Source organism: Apteryx rowi, unplaced genomic scaffold (assembly GCF_003343035.1).
Source record: "Apteryx rowi isolate R43461 unplaced genomic scaffold, aptRow1 scaffold_4, whole genome shotgun sequence".
Taxonomy (NCBI): domain Eukaryota; kingdom Metazoa; phylum Chordata; class Aves; order Apterygiformes; family Apterygidae; genus Apteryx; species Apteryx rowi.
The window spans coordinates 7,466,469-7,486,319 of record NW_020450529.1 but is presented as its reverse complement, the minus strand read 5'-3'; the positions used below and the strand labels follow the sequence as shown (position 1 = coordinate 7,486,319).

General features: G+C 40.7%; 1 protein-coding gene across 3 annotated transcripts in view; it reads right to left on the bottom strand.

The window, feature by feature from the left end:
* Positions 1-11,169: 11,169 nt before the first annotated feature.
* The window catches only part of SUCLG2 (succinate-CoA ligase GDP-forming beta subunit), a 135,305-nt gene continuing 126,623 nt past the window's right edge, over positions 11,170-19,851 (bottom strand). For all 3 annotated transcript variants that reach the window (XM_026074964.1, XM_026074967.1, XM_026074965.1), the window contains one exon: positions 11,170-12,042. In XM_026074964.1, coding sequence (XP_025930749.1) covers positions 11,927-12,042 — 116 coding nt within the window. In that variant the 3' untranslated portion in view covers positions 11,170-11,926. The remainder of the gene's footprint in view (positions 12,043-19,851) is intronic.

The window sequence follows — 19,851 nt, the reverse complement described above, 5'->3', positions numbered from 1 at the left end:
TCTAATCTTAGCAACTATTGAGTATTTAAGAGATCATCAAGCATTTAATAAGTCAATGCTTTGTTTATCCTAAAATTACAAGTTGCCCTTCCTGGGGGTTTAAAAGATACTTCCTTGAGTGCACCATTTTTCCAAAACACATATGGAGATGTTAATGCCTCTGGAAATTTCCTTTAAAAGGTGTTCCTATCTGTCACTGTCTGAAAATCTCTTTTATACCTTAGGGAAGGCCTTGCTAAAGCTGTGTTTTGGTAATCCCTGGTTACACCATAATTGCAATGTGTTTATACAGAAAAACATTGCAATTTTCTATTTCATACAGAAACTGGAACCTGTGCTAGAATTCACCTGTAACATTACACCCAAGCTCTTGGCTGCCCTGTTCTTCCTGTTGGTGCCACATTCCCCTTTGCTCTCATGGAAGTTAGAGAAACGCTGGGAAGGGGGGAAGTATTTCATTCTCAAGTTTATTGAAACACATCCTTGCTTTGGGCTGGTTTTGATTGGCTTCTGTATAATTAGTTCCTGCTCACAGTTTCTGTGATAATTGCCCTCTGTATTAATTGAGCATATATTGTACTCCATGCAGTCAGCAAGTGATGAAGCTGTCGGTATTTTGCTAGCTATTATGCTGCCTGATTCTTATGGGCTGTTTGATATTAGTAACAAATTGGGCAATTTATACGTCATAAATAAGGTTCAAAAGCCCTGCTTTATCAGCTGGAGAGAAAAATGCTGTTATCTTGGTTGACAAAATGCTTGCACTAAGACTCCCAATGCCTTTTGGCAGGAATTCATCAGAGCAGATGTATTCCTTCTATTGGGCACCATTTGGTTCAATTATTCTTAATGTTTAATGGCAGAATAATTGGAGGAAATGGTAATATATACTCCAATAAAATACTTTCATCAAATGCTTTAATTGCTGGATTTTCATTACTACAGTGCTGAGCTCTTTGTTCTGCCTGTTGACATTTGACAGACTATAATCTTAATATGTTATTTTCATAAATCTCTTGATGGGCTTTATCAGAGGTGAGCACTAAACCAATGGAAGTAGGTCCTCCTATGGTAAATGGGCTGGGGAATTGGAAGAAATAGGGAAAATAGCAAAGTGAAATAAAGCTGCTCTGTCATTACCCCAGGTAGTTCTGTGCAGCCACCCTAGGTAGGAGAAGGAAGGGTGGCTGTGGCCATACTTATTCTGTCCATCCAAGATATGCTCCAAACATCTTCCCCCTCCTAGGGAGCAGCTTGGGAAAGTAGCAAAGCAGCTTGTTATTTTCTACTTACTGTGTATTTTAAGGGCTTGTGTTTGAAGTCCTTCCTTGGGAAAAACTTCCAGTAAACCATCAAGAGTTGTGGCAGTGATAAAATGGGGCCTAATCCAGACTCCATGGGGTCCAGGGCCTGTGCTGCAGCCAGCACAGTCCAAGGATGAAAAGGAAGTTCTCATGCCTTCATGACCCGCCATTGCTATTCTGGGTTACCTGGTGACTAAATGACGAAGAGCAGGAGCAGGCCAGGAGACAGACTGAGCAGGAAGGAGGTGCAGAGGCAGGACRCATCACAAGGGAGAAGCTATAGGAAGGGGGATGATAACTGTCTTCACTACCTCCTGTATGCAGGAGATGATAAACTTCAGCCACCAGGGACTAACGAGGAGAAGGAATGGCTTACAAGTCATGGGAAAATTTATAAGCCAAAGGAGGATCGCTGGTTTTCCGAGGCACTAGCTGACTTCTGTGTTGCTTGTTTGGATAGTGCCAGGTACAACGGGTCCTTGGTCATTGATTGGGAATCCTAACTGCCAAGCGGTGTAACCAATAATACATTTTGTAACGCATCCAGAAATGGCCAGGAGCCAGCRAAGAGAGGGTGAAACTGCTTCCTTCCTGCTTCTGGGAAATTCTCAGGGTATCAATAGTGATGGATTTTTTTTTTAACTGAGGTATGGGGAAAGCACAGAAGCGCCTGCCAGTGCTACCTGCTCTCACATATTCCAGCGTCCTGACCTCCACGMCACCAAAAGCACTGCAGGCACCACACTGACTTACAGTAATCATGCCAGCTCTGGGACCTGGATTTCCTGGTTTCCACAAAAATGGGGAGTGCCAAGGAGGAGAGGGCAGCAGAGAAGAGAGAAAGAAAACTGAGTCTCCTCTTGGRTCTTCAAACAGCCCCGGTTTGCTGGGACACCTGCTTTAACTCCAAACCTAGAGCAAACAGTAAAGCGGTGCAAAATCCTTAGTGCAGAATTCTGCAGGGGATTGTTAGAGGATTAAACAGAGCAGAAGGAATGGGGAAGAGATGCATTTTTAAAGCTTCTCAATTAGTTTCTAATTGCTGGCATCCAGCCAATCTGGAGAGGCAGTGAAGGGATGAGAACTGAGGAGCCCACAGCAGCTGCTCCCACCACAAAGAGTCCCCCCATGGCCAGCTGAACAGAAAAGCCAGGGTTGCTCCAGCTGTGAGGGCATCCTTTACCCAGCACTGCCACGCATAGCTCAGTTCTGTCCTGAAGGCTTAAGTGGGTGAGAATATGGGAATCTGGTTTGCTTTTCATTGCAGTTAGGACAAGACATTTTGCCTTGTAGAACCTCATTTAAAATTAGGTAGCACTGTCCAGCTATAGGTGTGTGTGTGCCCAGACTGAATGAAGTATTACATTCTTATGGATGTATTTGCTGTGCATAATTACTAAATAGATTTTTTTATCAGAAAGGTATTTTGTTTTTACCAATATGGTTTCTTTTGTCCGTTCTGGGGAAAAGTAAAGAACTGACAGAAAACTGAAAGGGGTAAGTGTGGTGTGGTGGAAAAATCCTACCAATGGAAATTTTCATCACAATATTGCATGTATGTATGCCACAAGAAAAAGCAGGAATYCTTCTGGAATCTTTTGGCTACAAAAATCCTCCAGTTCTGACAATGCAGTCATCAACAAATCCAAACGTTGGCCAGATTTTTGCATTTCATAAATTTGATTTTACCAAGAAGCAAAACTTCTGAAMAAAGCTTTCAGACAAACATTTTCAATCAGCAACAGGAGCAAATACACTATATTGTTTTTCACTTGGCTGTGGGGGTCTCAAAATCATTCAAGCAGTTCCACTAACAACTCCACCGCTATCCATGATGGAATGCTGCAAACACATCAGGACTTAGCTGTTATTTACCCAAAATAGCTTTAATGTATTAACAATGAATTCAGAGTAAACTCTGCCAGCTGGCCTATACAGCTGAAAGGCCTGTTATATCCATTCAATAATGCACATTAATTTTAACATTGGGTTTCTACAGCAGTGATATTCCAGTGACTGGTTTTGAGACACACAACTGGAGGACATGTTCAAAAGGCACCTTTCAACAATCTTCATCACCCACCCTGTAAAAATCAGGGAGGAAGACCCAGGGAGCACACTTCCAGTTTAGAGACAGAACAACTTCACTGAAATGGAAGGCATTTTCAGATGTGCTAGGTTTTGGTCACCTCTCCTTAGTCTTAGAGCAAACATGGTGGTGCCATGCTCAGGAGAGGAAAGGTTGCAAACTGTTGAAGCAGCACCTGCTCTTGAGTTGCTGAATTAATGTTTCTTTGTGAACCACACGCACTCTGTATTGAGTTAGAGATGGGGGGCCTGGGACTGCTGTAGACACAYCACACAGCTGGTCCTGAAGGCTGGGAGTGACACAAACATGTTCTGAACTACCTGCTCTTAATACCCACCTTAGAAGAGGCCCGAACATTGTGTGTGGCTGGTTCTGTTACACCAGCAACAGAAAGCACAATGAAAGGGACTACACATAAAAGTCTTGCTGTACAGGCTGTAAACAAGGGCTTTGCTTCGGCATTTTCAGATCTTTGCAGGATCTGGAAACGACTGGGGCAGAACTCGAGCTGTGATCTGAAAAAGCTCCAGCTTAATGATGAAACCTGGAAATCAGTCATTAGAAGGAGACACAACTCTGGCAGCCTCCTCAGTGTCTCTTGAAAGCAAGCCATTTTCAAAGGGCRGCCTCATGAGGATGGATATGGGAATTTCCCAACTAGAAAAGCCAATGCAGCTGTCATGCAAGAACAGGCTGGCTTCAGCAGATGGAGCATGACAGCAAGAATTCTTTAGGGTTGTGAGCAGCGATTTCCAAATGGGTATAATCCAGAGGATAGTGGAAAAATCAATAGATGGATAATGTTAAAGAAATCAATAGGATTGAAGCTCTAAGGCTGAACTGTATGCATGCAGAGTTGACACTGACACTAATCTGCCGTTGTCCTCAAAACTTCATCTTGATGAGGAAGCACTTGGCATTCCRGACATTGGTGTGAAAGCAGAGTATCCTGCACACTTCAAGGTAATAATAGTGAAAAAAATGATTCATTCTCTCACAGGTGACATCTTGTATGTCTGAGAAAATTCCCTTTCTACTCTGAGTATTCTCTGAAGCAGATTTACGGATTGATTACCAGATGTTCAGAGGACAAGCTGTGGAGGTATGTTATGTCAAACATCTCACCAGGGCTACAAGACAGTAGTTTTGGAAAATTATATGCAAAATAATTTATTGCCTCATTTTCCCYGTGTTTTGCATCTGCTTGTTTAGAGCACAACTCAAAGGGGATTACATCTTCACATCTGAAGTGGTATTYCTCCTGCTGTACAGTATGGGAAAAGCACTTGGGAGAGTACTAGAAAAAGCGACTGGGACTAAGGACTTTCCAGTACCCCCCAAGTACTTGGGATTTAGGCTGAGCAGYGCTAAACAACAAAGCTAAAATTCAGTAAACAGCCAAGTTAAGAATACTGGGAAATCTGTCTCACTTTCCATTAATACTGGTTCCTTTGGACCAGGTCTAGCAATTTCTATTGACATCATCCAAGAACATTCCTGGGAAAGCTGCACTCAGAATTTCTAAAAAAAACCCCGTCTTCGCTTTTCCTCAAAAAATGGAAAACAAAAAGAGGGCAGAGAGGAAAGTGCTTCACCCTCAGCATGAGGAGAAAGGGTGGGCGAGTTCACTACCCAGCTCGCCCAAATGTCTCCCTCCGGGAGCTCCCTGCACCGAGCTGCCAGCACCTCCCAGCACCTGGCAGCTCAGGTCCTCTACCCTTTTCAGAGGAGAGTCAAGGACATCTTAGGGACCTAGACAGGAGCAGAGAATTTTAGACCTGAAATCTCCTACTGGTAAAGAAAGAATGAGGATCTACATCCTCATCCCAAAGGTTGAGCTTGTCTGCACCTGACAGAGAGGTAGAAAAGGGCAGGACCCGTGTTCATCTGTGTTTGCAGCCCCCATCTCACCCCTTGCTTGGTGGCAGAGGGGAGGGGGAAGATGAGCCCTCTGATGCTCAACAGTAGTGCTGTTGCTCTCTGATCGAAATGCAGYATAAATCCTACCAAACCTGCAGGTTCTCAGTTTTCAGAGGCYTGGCTCCCCCACAGTCCAGAATATTACAGCTGTAGGAGACTGACACCACATYACYGCTAATATCCTCTGAACGAAGCCTCTGGTTCCATGTAGCTGGGGGAATGGTTCAGTTTTGCTAAGTATGCARCCAGGTAAGGTAGGGCACCAGAAACTGTTTATTCCTTGATCYGTGCTGCCTGGCTGGGTGAAGTCCTTTAATGGGGGCAAAGGAAGGAGGGTTGTTACCCTCAGGGACTGAGCTGCTGAGTACGGCTACTGATTGGTCATGAGGCCAAACAGAGCAGTGTCCACAAACAAAATGGCATTTTTTAAACCCCTCTGCTRACCCATCTGTGAAACAGGGGAGGAACGTCACTCAAATACTTCCTGCAATGCCCTTTCTTTGCTTGTTATTTTCTATTTCTGTTTTGGAGTGGGTCGTGAGCGGCAATCGACATCTGGCTGTAAAGAGGTTGCCACATGCAATTACAGAGAGAAAATCTTGAAGGACACAATGCCGAAGCAGTGAGACATTTGAAATAAACTTAAAGGGAACAGCTTTGTTTAGCTGTGTGGCCTTTTGCTGCCCTGTAATTCCTTATGTCGATTATAATAGAAAGATCAGATTTCTCATTTTCCCATCTCAGTATCTGGAGAAATGCAAAAACTCTTATACTTGATCTTTCCGAGCCCTCCTTTCCCAGATTCACTTACCGATACTTTGTCACTGTCACCTCTTTGACGATGGCCTGCTTGTATGCATGTGTGCATTCAGGAGAGTTGTTCTGGTAAATGCAAAGGACTGTTTCTAAATCCCACCATGCTGCACATCCCAACAGCACTTAATTCACAGAGTAACCTACTTCTGTCAGTTGCTTCCCTCTCTCCAGGCTTGGCTGTCCCTGTTAGATTTCATAACAAGTTAACCTGGATTTAATTGGGAGTTGAGTGCCAGCCTATTTCTCCATCTCTGAAGATACAAGGAGGTCCAGGATGAAGCATCTCCTGTCCCAGGGAGATGAGAGAAGGGAATATTGTCTTTGTGGCATTGCTTTTCCTTCCATCCTTTCGATATTGTGTGAGCACTCCAGAGACACGTGAAGGGCTGAGGTGAGAAACCATCACAGCTCCAACAAGTTACTTCCTTGCAAGTAGGGCGAGCTGCAGAAGAGACATGAGGAGCAGAGCCTTCTCTGAGATCCAGCGAGGAAGTGAACCACCTCCTTCTCCATCCAGTCCTGTTGGTTCCCCCCATTTTTTTTGCCCTCTGTCTGCCCATCAAGCCCACCTAGTACTTATACAAACAGCATGTGGAAGGGGCAGCTCACCAAAAGCAGTCTGCACCTATGCACACACCACAGGAGAGGTGAGTTCTCTCTTCAGGCTGGTATTTTGATCTGAGATGCATAGAAAACCTGTTCCCTATTCAATGCTCTAAGTCCTATAGAAAAGTAACAGCCTCAAGAGATGGAGAACATCGTATACCATGCAATGCTTTACTATTACTATACCTACTCAGCACCCACAAACATGGGCAGAATACGGAAAGGTGAAAAGGCAAACACACATGTACTAAAGATCCTTCTTCCATCTCCAGATAGGGCTACCAGGTCTTGGCTAAGTCAATTTTTCTTATATCATAGTGGTTATCTCTGAGGAATAACATGCAATAATCCAAGTATACTTTTATTTTTAATCTTTATCTGGTAGTTTGCGAGGCTGAGCAAAGACACAGACTCATGCAGGATTCTAGCAAGGATGCATCTGTCTCCAGATGAAAGGATCCTGACATCAAACTGACTTTGCCAGCTGGGCTGGAAAAAGTTTTAAATCACTGCGATTAACACAAGTTTTGCACTACACATACCATGATCTCCTCTGGGTGACAGGCAAATCCTGTTATTCTACTTATGAATGGGCCTCATTAAGTAGAAAAAGAATTGTTGGTGCAACCTGTTCCCTTTTAAATTAAACATATTAAATCTGATAGATACCTCTAATTCTCTGCTTAGCCTTTTATGCATCGCAATAACATTGCTCCCATTGTTTGGGAAAGTCTTGAGTTTGCATAATCTGCTTTTTACTTCACTAGCAGTTACAGATCATTCTTGGTAACCAAATTAAAAGCAGTTTCTTTCAAGAATCCACCTGATCTGTCCTTTCTCTTCCCTACACCCTACAAGTTAAGAAAACAGAAAAACAAAACTCTGCCAACAAGCATAAAATCCTATCAAATCGGGCTGGAAGGTCACCTCATCCATTCCTCTGCCTAAGGCAAAAATCAACTCCTCTTAAACCATATTTGACAGATGCTCATCTGACTCTAAAAAAACACCCATTCATGATTTCACAGCCCATTCCTCAGCTCACCTCATGGCTACATGTTTGACCTAAATGTCCCTTACCACAACCAAAGCTCCTCACTGCTTGACCTGTCCACACTGGATGTAAAGACAACTATTTCTTCTTGAAGAAGAATATTTCTTCTCTTTGAAACAACCTTTTACATGTATGTCACCATCTATCCCCTCTGTCTTTCCTGCTTTAACCTACATGACCTCATGTCCTCCAAGCTTTCCTATGCTTTTCAGCTTTCTTTTTGATCTCTTCTGAACATCTGTTCTGAGATACAGCCCCATTTCAGAATCTAACACACCTGAACAGGCAGGCCAAGCGGCTCCAGCCCATTTCTGTTCCTGCATTTGTTCCTGGTTTCTGGAACTCAGTGGAAAACGCAGGAAGGCTATGTCTTACCTTGGATGGCAATGGACAGGTAGGGAAGTGACATGGAGGGGACTCCAGGAAGGCTTTTGGGCTGGTGTATACCAGCTGCACCAGTTTGCTGAAGCCTGCTGGTAGCACAGCATTTGGCTGGCTCTGGGAGACTGGCAGATCAGAGCACACCCAGTTTCCCAGGGTGGGCTGGATGCTCGCACCATGCATCCGCTTCCGACCAGCCAGCCAATTCATACCTACCTGTGGTGGTGGTGTGGTGTCCTGCCATCTTAAGAGACATGGCAAGCAGCAAGGAAGCACAGGGAGTCAGCTATGTGGATGGAAAGGTGGGGGAAAGGGAAATGGGAATTTTAGTAAAGGAAGGGGAAAGACTGGGTTGATAAATCAAAATGCGCAATGATCTGCTTACTCCCATCTGCCCCTTGCTAAAGCTGGCCTTGACTTCAAGAGAAACACGAATTTTCTGGAAGTCAATAAAACAGAAAAATAAGGCATGAAATCTCACAGTCMGTTCCGAGGCCGACAGCAGCATGTAGTACCGGCATTTTGCATGTCACGTAACAAAGCACTAAGCCCAGGAGGCTTTGAGGCTTGCAGCTTGCACCCAACCTTGTGCGCACAGACTTCCCCCCTTCCTGCGAGTCCAGCACGAGGGGCTGATGTGGGCCAAGCTGACACGCAGCAACCAGAGGTGCCCAGGTCTGAACATCCCCAAGGCGACCAGGCAGGGCACCCTTGGAGGGCAAGGTAAGCCACGGAGCACTGCTCTCGTCTTGGGAAACAGATTCTGCTGCAAAGAGAAGGCCCTGCCTGGGATCTCATCTAGTGACTGATTTGCACTGACATGCTGTTTCAGTCACAGCAATTTTGCCTGATACCAGCTGCTTTTACTGACGTAGGGAAGAAAAGGCCTGACAAATAGGATAGTAAATGAACGTTAAGGCCATTACTCCAGAAATCCCAGCTGTTATACTTTCACTGGGAGAATTTAAAGGTATCTTGTTAAGATATAATACAATGTCAGCGTTAAGAGTTTCCTTGTTTTCATTTCTAAGTGCCCAGTCAAACAGAGCTTTATTAATATTGGCTGAAATCTCAAGATCTAAAGACTAACGAAATACCACTTAAACGTTCACAAAGGGGATTAAGTGGAACTTACTTGCTGCTTACACTGCTGTTTGCTTTCTGCAGGAGGGGCAGTTCTCACCCACTTCTCCTTTGGGTTTAAGCTGTAATAGCTTGGCTGGAACAGAGCCTTGCGTTCAGCCCGCTGCGGGGAGAAGGCAGCAATCAGGTAGACAGCTGCTGAGGACRGCAAACCTCAGTCTTGCCAGGTTGCGACTCTGCGTGGTTGAGCAAAGACAAAAGCATCCCTTCTAGGTCTTGTGTTTACGTGGAATTTATAACAGCTAAAAGTACAGGAAACGTAACTAAAACTCTTTCCAACGGAGAATAAGACTAATCTTATACGTTTCCATACACACAGAAAYGACCCCTGCAAATAAAAACAAACCAGACCACAACATCACACAAAACAAGCAAAACATAAAACGAGCACCTCTGGCTACAGTAAGGGAACACTGCCTTGGCACAAGTCAAATGTGCTGGCTTAAAATACACATCCGAAGCTCATGAAGTTTTCCATACACCATCCGCAAATTAAAAATGATAATGTTCTATTCTGCATATGGCCTATCGGGAATGAAACTTGAACGTACTGTCACTGCTCTATGTATGAGTATTGGAGATGTACAGAGACACAGAGAAGAGAGAAACAGATATTTTTAGATAAGAAGCATGTGTAAAAGGGTATACCGATATTACCCAGTTGAAAAGAAATTCATATGCATTTCATTTCACCCATCCATGACAAAATGCTGAATGGAAGAACACAGAATACAATGGACAAATTAAACAATCTTCTATTTTATAGAAAGGACAAAGTCATTAATTGGGTTCATTTTTTACATTTATTTGACTAAACAGTTAGTGTAGATAGTATTAATCTTGGCAGAATAATAATTATGTTCACACATAATGGTTTTGAGACCAGAAGTTATATACTCAGTGTGTAACTATATTGCATCTACAGTTCTTCCACAGAATGCTTTTATTTTCCAGTATTAAAATACATAAAATAGTGTGTTTTTTTTTATTGTGGTGTGGTAAACATTTCTTCTTTTAAATTAGTGCACTTATACGCACCTTCACTAGAACTGCTAACAATATCCTTCTCTTTCAGTCAGTCAGTAAGTACATACCTAGTGGCATATTTATTGCTATTCTAATGATCATACATTTTTGCCTTGAGCAATAGGTAGAGAAAGGAATGAAGAAAAAAAACCAGAGTAACTGATGATAGTAAACTATCTATATAATTTGTGTGAAGAGGCAGAGATTAGTGCAAATAATTTATTTTGAATGTAACAGTTTTAATGGAAATGTCAACAAAAATTTATTTACATTTTTCTATATAGGACACAGTATTGATGAGGGCTGCACAAAAATCACAATTAAGAATTTATTAGACAAATTTTACCTCTCTGCCAATTTATGGTCTTCATATCATATTATCTCATTTCTTCACTGTTCAAATTTATTGATGAATTTCAGCATGTAATTCCTGGCCTGAGATTTGTATCGAGTTCCTCAGTTACACAAACCACTTGGTATTGTCTTCTGTTCCCGGAATAAATGATTTGTGTAACTAACTAACAGCCTGAATTTTGACTGTTACAAAGGAATATATAATCAAAATAAATCTCAGACAATACCAAAGTACTGAAACTCATTTTTTTCCATGTATATACTTCTACTGATGCCTGAAAAGTCAAATACTTAAAAAATTGAAATGTTAATTTGCATTTTATTCCCCAAAAATCAGAATTCCTTTTTGGAAGTTAAATTCTTTAAAGAATAACCTGTGCTACTGATAGAAAACTGCTTCATGTTCTCATCTTCTTTTGAATCCTCACAGCAGTGACATACATATGAAAGAGTTTATTTTGAAAAGTTAGCAGCCATTTTTTTTTTTTTTTACTGGCAGACACATTCTCCTATTATTTTCTGTATGACAGTGTAATACCTAGAAACACTGTACCTCACTTCCAAAACTAAAAAATAAACTGAATCACATTTCACCTGCTTACGGGTACAGTATAAGAACGAAAGGTCCTTTCACCATCAACTATTCAACCTCTCTTCCTGCTGTGAGGTATATGTTTGCATCTTAAAAAAAAAAAAAATCATCTTAAGGCAAAAGGTGTGATCTCTAAAAAAGAAAATAAACATCATTCATTTGAATAAAAATAGATATTGTAAGCACACAAATTTGTACATTATTGTAAAAGTTCATAAAAAATACATTAACCTAATAGTTTGCTGACTCTTTACAATATGAAAAAGACAGTATTGTTTAGAAAAAATACATGAGCTACATGTGTTTGATTAAAGAACAGTCCTGTTGATAGAAGTTAATTACTCGTTATTGTATCTTATCATGAGTTTATCAGTGACAATTTTGGAAAGAAAGCAGAATAAGAGCTCTGTGAAGTGAAACATTACTTAATGAAATTTTAAATACAAAACTAAGGTATACTAAGTTTAAAGACAGTAGTTGCAAAATTTCTGAAACCATGGCCTGCATTCACCATGTGTTACAAAATAAGTCCATCCACACTGATGACTGCTTAGAAAAACTCCATTAATCCTCTTTGAAATAACACCAGGAATGACTCCTTGTGAAACACATATACTTTCCACGAGGATAGCCTCAAGGAGTTATTTTTTGGCAACACTAGCCACTGCCTTCTTTGCTGCATCCTCAAGGTCACTTGCAGATGTGATAGGAAGTCCACTTTCATTCAGAATACGCTGGGCTTCATGAACGTTTGTTCCTAAAAAGAAGAGCATTAACTCTAATTAGTAATGAATATCAACTAATAGATGAGCATCTTCTATTAAATCTCTATAAAAGTGCTTAATCTTTCAAACTAGACATCATTTCAGCTTAACAACAGATTCAATGAGTAGTTTAGACTGAGCTGAGAAGGAGCTCTCGAGTTTTAACGACAGTTTTGAAAGACAATGAAATCTGATAATAGTACTTGTAGCCGCAAGAGGATCAATCCAACATCCACCATAGTCAATGAAGACATCTAGAAGAGCAGTGGACAATGAATCGGGTATCAGGCCTTTAAGACATTCAGAAGATGTAAAGCATTGTAAAAAAAATAAATAAATACAGCTATTATTATTATTAGCAACAATCAGTTATAACTGATCAGCAGTTGATGAAACAACAACGACTAAAATTCACCCATGTTAACTGAAAGGTGCAAAACTGGCTATACTGGAGACGAAAATCTGGGCAATCCTGAAAACATAACTGATTTTCAGCTGTTCTTGAATATGCTTTTGCCCTTCTGCTAAAAAAGGGGAACATACACAGCTGTGACGCATCCAACATGACACTCTTCTCCCCCCTGCTCCTGCACTACACTATCCCACATCTAAGGAGACTGTAGAGTTACACAGCGCAAGTGCTCCATTTCATACCTACAGAGCTCAAGCTTAGTCAACAGAGAACATGCATAGTAAAGGAAAAAGCCTTAAATTAAAAAAAGGTATTTCAGGAAAGTATATTTCACACTGTTAACACCCATATAAAAGACAAGCGCATAGTTAAATAGGAAGATGTTGATTAGAAGAGACCACTGACTGTCACTCATATCCTGTCCTGCCCTGTTATAACCCCAAATGTTCAATTAACAACAAAAGTGGATTTTTCGTATCTAATTAATTAAAAAATGGAATGTTACTTGGTTTGCAGAACACCCCTGGTGACAGTCCAAGGAGCTACACAGGCTAAACATGCTATCGATTAGTTCTTTCTTGCCAAATAGCTCTACAAAACTTACCCACCATCTATTGTGCCCAATGGCTCCCCGTCTACCCTTATCTCGCTTCACAGGCCTTCAAGCCCCCTTTCCACTCTGTTCAGAACGTGGCCCAGTTTCTTTACAATGAGGCTCTGATCTCATCCTGCTCTTCCATCCCAACTCTCTTTTTCCCAGCTCACTTAGTTCCCTCTCTGCCCTTCTTCTTGTCCCTCCCGTTTTCCTCTCAGTTCTTAACCTCACCCTCCTGCTTCACCTTTTTTCCTTCCCACAGTCAAATTACACTAGGTCTCTGCTCATCTCAAACCCCTTTCCTTTCCAGTTTTTGTCCTAAATTTTCCAAGAGTGCTGCAAAAGCTGCCAGGATCAACCTGAGATCCAGGCTTTACTGTGCTCGTTTTGTCAGTAAAACATAACCTCTTATCGCTGACTATGAATTCTTTATTATACAACTCTTTCCAGCTTTTTAGACTCTCTTTTTGCATTCTTAATGGACTATTCTTATTACAGAACAAATGAACCCTACAAAAGGCAAACATAGTTTTGATTTTCCTTCCTCCTGCTTTGTCATTAGAACGTTATTAATGTCATCCCAATATTTAACAATCTGTGCTGCTTCAACCCTTTAACCAATACTAAATCTAAAGAACGTAAGGACACTAGTCTTTTCGAAGGCTACTTCACGCTACTTATGAATGTGCCAAGACACTGCTGGGGGATACAAAGATAAGCTATCATCAGGCTGTCTTGGAGGTGGGAAGAGGAAGGAGAGAGAGAAAAGGAGAAATATTTTTCTTCTTTACAGAATATTTTGAATTTTTAATTCCAAATTACTTTGGACTAACATACTCGCAGGACTTGGTATGTTTTCAAAACACCCTTTTTTCCTGATATCTTTTAAATATCAGTTCCAGGTCCCGATTCCTTTCTGTGACCCCATCACGTGAATAAAAGTGGATGAAGGTTCTGACCCCTCTACAACAACTGCAGTGAGTGAGACTTCCCATGAACTCCAGCTCATTCCTTTGGGAATACAAAGCTGCATAGAGAATCTGGATTTTTCAATCCTTTCTCCAGCAAAGCCAAGTGTCTCTTTTGATCAGTGATAACTTCTGCATCATGGAAGTACTTTGAGTCATATCTTACTGAATAACTGGAATCCACGCTTTGGGATCACATCATTAGTCACAAGTACAAGACCCTGAGCTGATGCTCTTTAGGAGCATTTTTATTCCCTCGACCACACCAAGTTCCTTGTTCATTTGCCATGTCAAAATGCTTAATTACTTTGTAATTCCTAGACCTAGCAAAATGAATTTTAATTACATTTGGAGCTATACACTAATTATACCCTTAATTATTAACCATGCAATGAACACACTCTGTATTGTGCAGCTTTCCAGAATGCTCATTTTTAAGGGTGAGCTTGTCTTTTTTTTTGTCAGACTTTATAAAATGTCTGAAAGCGTACAGCAGAAGCAGACAGACTGAGCAGCCCGTTTCAGCCTTGTGCTCGAGTCAGGATTGCCACCCCCTGCCCTGAGGGGGACCCGCGACGTCCCTGCRGCAGCAGGCCCCAGCACCGCCAGGAGCGCGGCGGCGGCTGCCCGAAGAGGAGCCGGGGGACTGCCGGGGCGCTGGGGAGCRCTGGCAGGAGAGGTCACGCTCGCCATCGGTATGCGTAGAGGACACACGCTGTGGGACGCTGGCAGCTTGTGCAGGAAGGTCAAAGACATCTGAAATCCCTGACAGAAGGGGATGTGGTTGCGTAGTAACACTGAGAACTGTGCAGCCCTCTTCCTACAGAATTTCAAAGAAGAATATTTGTATATGATGCGTTTCAGCCATCCCATAAAATGCAGTGTGGAAGCTGGCAATTGCCAGTATAGAACTGCATACGGAAGCAGAAGACACCACAAAAGCTTCTCTTCTCTGTTAAGTTCCTTACATTTTTATAGCAATTCCCATTAAGTCTTGAAGGTTTTATCTATTATTTAGATACAAGTGTGATAAACGTTTAAAATAGATAACGCTTTCTATATCTTGTAGAATCTTACGTGGAGAAAGAATGGAGACAGGGAGAAGCTTTCCTGGCAATCTTTCCACAAAGAAAAATATTATGCCTTTTGTGATAGCCACATATTTAAAACTAACTTTTGCTCTTCCCTAAGTGGCCCCTGTTAATTTACTAACAGGTCAGAATGGGAACAATACATTAGATCTGTTTTGCACTGCATTGATTGCTCTACGCACTACTTGTCTAACATGCATTACAAAATCGATACAAACCACAGTCCACTAAAAAGGATGGGGGAGTTTATGCAGAAGAATGGAAATATGAAAGCTGAAAAATAATTTTATAGCTGTTAAAAGCCTAAGGTTACATATTATGTTTATTAAATACTATCTTCGTAGGCAGGCCATACAACTAAATGTATTTTCAGCAGGCATTTCTTTTGCTGTAAATCACTTTTTTTTTTTTTAAATCATGGAATTGGCTTTTTATCTGATAGCAATAGTATTTTAGATAGATGGAGAGCACAGAAACCGTAATGAGATCCCCCTGAAAGCAGAGGTAAGATTTTAAAAATTAAATGTTCAAAAAATACCAGAAACATTTGAAAATCTACAAAAGGTATCTGCTTATTGCAGTAGATGCTGACATAAACAAATAAATAATTGCACTAGTCTAACATTAACCTCCTGCCACTGGATGGTGTCAGAGAACTGTAAACAGAATCCCATACACAGGCTAGCAAAATAACCTGCCCTTCACTTACACTGTAGCTAACTGAAAAACAGTGAAAATACACAGGACTGAAGGCTGTGGGGCTTTTTGTTTGTTTGTTTGCTTGTTTTAAATTTAACCACTATTAGGAGAATGCCTTTCTGATGAGAAAAAGAGATTTTATCAGCATATACTTTCAGGCTTTTTATTCTAAGCATCCTCCTTCTGAAACCTGGGACCCAAAACCACCTGTGTTTGTGTACATGTTATCTGTCACTTTTACACTTCTATTGCCTTGAAATCTCTGCTACCATTAGCAAAGCAAATCTATTCAATTCACTGTCTAAAAATCCTAACAATCAATGTTCTAAGGATGTTTCTATAAATTGTAAGAGTATAGCGGTATACACACTGTTATAAATGAGTCAATAGGCCTGCACAGGTTGAACAAAAACAAATAAAACACTCCCCAACCTCTAAACCAACCAGATTTTGGAAACATTCATTTATTTACTTGCACTGTCATAAAAAACACTAAGAACAGGCTAAACTGCCACTGTGCAGGGCTGAAGGCAGGATGGGATGCAAGGTTCTGCCACATCATTTCTAGGTTTTCAGTGAAATAAGCCTTAAGGGGAGAAGACACTGATACATACCTCAAGGTATGTCCTAAAAAACAGATGACGAACAAAAAAAATAAAATTCTGCTATGACAAAATATTTCATAATATGCAGTATGTTTGCAAAATGTTATTGATGTCAACACACTGTGTCCATGTTACATTGTCGATGGCAATGGTTCAGCTTTGATACACTACACTGATGAGCATATTAAGAGCCAGCTTTTCCTCTGGTGTAGATTCAGGTTTGTCACTCCTGCTAGCCCACAAGCAGTATGTGAACTGGAAACTCTAAGGTCTCAAAGACTCAGATGCTGGCGAATAAGGGATAGAGCTTTTCTAAGTTCATCACTAGCTAACCCTCAAGTCAACATCTGATTTGAGGTTTGGCTAGTGATAAGCTAACAGTGATGATCTTTAGCTACTGAATCTAAGAAGTTTTGGTGGCTTTCGCATTTGGTAGCTGTTGGCTCTAGAGTCAAGAACAGACCAACTTTCACTGCCTACTTACAAGAGACAATTAAAATCTTTTCATTCTGTCCATCCCTTTGCCCTTCTCTATCTTAAACTTTTCCCCAAAGAATATTTTATCTTTTCCTCTGCCCCTTGTTTACATCCTAATTGGGAAACACTCGACAAGGCATTTAACCTTGTGCTGAACGTTGAAACCCAGGATGCCTGAATAGGTTGACATGAAAGAAGTTCTAAATGTGACCTTCTGATACTTGTTTTCTCTTGATAGGCAAATTTGGGATACTAAAATTCACAGACAGACATACTAAACTGTATTTGTGCTCATGGGCAAACAGTAATAAGATATACAAACTCGACCACTATTTCACTTGTGTGTAAAAGATTTCTGAACGTATAAAAAAATTCATTAGATTCTGAAGAATACAGAAGGTCACGAATCACACAGCTAAGAATACAATATGAAATTTCAGATTCAGGCTTTTGAATAGAAGCCAATTTGCTTCTAGCTGCATTTGCACATACTGAGTTGCTCTAATTCTTCCCAATTCTTCTTGCCCTATGACCAGCAAAGAGGAGAATTCATTTGTTGCGAGAGAGAGAGAGAATGTAAAATTTCCAACATAGGAAGAGAAGAGGAAGTTATAATTCGCAATTCTTTTTCACTCCTACCTTTTCATCTAACTTCAAGCTTCATAAATGAGAAACAAATTTTGGCTTGCATTCAGTATTCCTAGTTAGTTTCCACAAAACTTAATTGAAATACATTACATTTTGAAAGAAAAAAAATCCTGCATAACAATAGCAGAAGTGAGTTTTATGCATCTGTAAATGTAGAATATGAGCTTTCTCCATTTGTCCATGAGTCTTTTAAACAACAATAATCCTGTGTCTCAGCTGGTGAGTTCTTTACTGATTCTTTATTGATACGGTGAGTAAATACACATAATTATAAAGTTACTATTTTCAAAGAGAAGAGTAATCCTTTCTTTATCCACTGGTAAAACAGCTTGTAATTATTATACAACTGAGAACAAAGATTTGTCCACAAAATCCTGCTAAATCAAGACAGATTTAACTGATTAAAACTCTAGTCACCAAGACATTTGTAATACTGTGCATGTGGGCAAAGAATCTTTAAAGTGCAGGTCACAAATCTGTTAGATTTATGGGAATAATCATGAACCTTCTGTTGGAAAAAATGTTCAAAATTGAAATCCAAAAAAATGCATGTTTCTTTTTCTTCTTCTGAAGTGTAAAACATTACGAATGATGTTTTAAAATGTCTTGCGTAGCCTTACTACTTCCATAGTACTCATTATTAATTCAAAATCATTATATGTTTGGATAACCCAGTAACAGTTCAAAGAAGAACAACAAAGATGATTAAGAATCCAGAGGGATTGGCTTCTGAGGACAGATTAAAAGAACTAAATATATATATTGCTTGGTTGGGTGATTAAGGAGGCAGAGAAAGCAGGAGCTACAAACTAACATTTTCTAAGTACAACATCGGAAGGCTGTAAACATCAGAAGTCTTCGTTTAGGATGAACCGATGGGTAACACTAGGAATAACAAAAGGAATTAAAAAGCTTTTGGGATAAATAATAAGCGACAGTTTACTGTATTATACTGGGACAGAGGTCCCTAAAGAAAACCCGGTAACTCCATCTCCTGAGTCACCAGCCGGAAGAGAATAATCATAATTATAAACCTAGTAAAGAGCGGGTAATCATAGAAAGAAGATTAACAAAAGATATTTGCATTAATATCTGCGTTTAACTTTCTAAAGATTCAGCTCTGACCTCTATGAATTAAGCGGCAAGTGATTCTCATGAAGGTCCCAGGCACAAGAGAACGGCTCCCCCCCCCTCTCCCTCTTTCACACGCAGCACTCCAGTAGTGCACAGGGCATAAACCACTCCGGTGGTGTAGCGAGAATCAAGCACTTCCAAGACCTGCCTGGGGACAGGAGCAGCTGCTTCCAGTGCAGAGCACTATCCAGACTCTGCCACACGGCTCCGTACAAGGACGAGGGGCGCATGCTCGGCACTGTGCAAACCCACAGTACAGCAGTACCGGGGCCATCCTAATTCAGCCCCGGGACTGCTCTGCTCTTGCAATCTCCCACAAGTCACCTAATAAAATTTCACGCTTACGTGTGTACGATCATGGAACATGTTAATTAAAAGTACTCGGAAAGATCAAGAAAGCCTAATGGCAGACCTAGCAGACTCTAGTTTAAAATGTTGATTTTCCTTGTTTCTCTTACATTGGTTCCTAAGAACGGCTTAGAAACAACCTGTAACTCTCTTGTGTAGAAGGAAAGCTAGTTTTTTTTCCCCAATATCTGTACTTATCAAATAACAACTATGATGGACAAGAAGGTTTTTGTGATGCAAAAAACTTTTATAGCTTTGATACAGATAAACTTTCTGAAAGCTATGATAGACAAGAAAAGTTCTTTTGCCATGACAAAAAGCTAAAGCAACATTGCATAAAAATGATAAGCAATGAGATTTCATATTCTCAATCATTCCTGCCTGTAACCAATATCCTTCAGTCTCTCATTCACATATTAAACTATCTGCTTAGTCTCATAAGATGTTTAGTGGTGAAAACCCAGTGAAAATCTCTGTAATTTGTTTCTAAAATCCAAGGTAGTGTATTTCCTCTCCTTACTACAGCAAAAGGCTACGTATGATAAACGATGAATTTCTTTATGCACACTGGAAGGCATCTGAACCCTGCAGTGATATGCGCTTATGGGACAGAACGGCATGTCACAGTCTGTGGCCTCCCCTAACATGAAATACACAGTATGGCACAGCACGTACTATATATAGCATGAGGGATGGGAAAACCCTGCTTTGTCATAAAATGCAGAAGAAGTAACCTTCTAAGCAAAGGGCTTCATGATAAACCTGTGTCTTCATGAGTCCCGATGACTTTGCATTCTGGATATGGAAAAAGTCTGCTRTATTTGG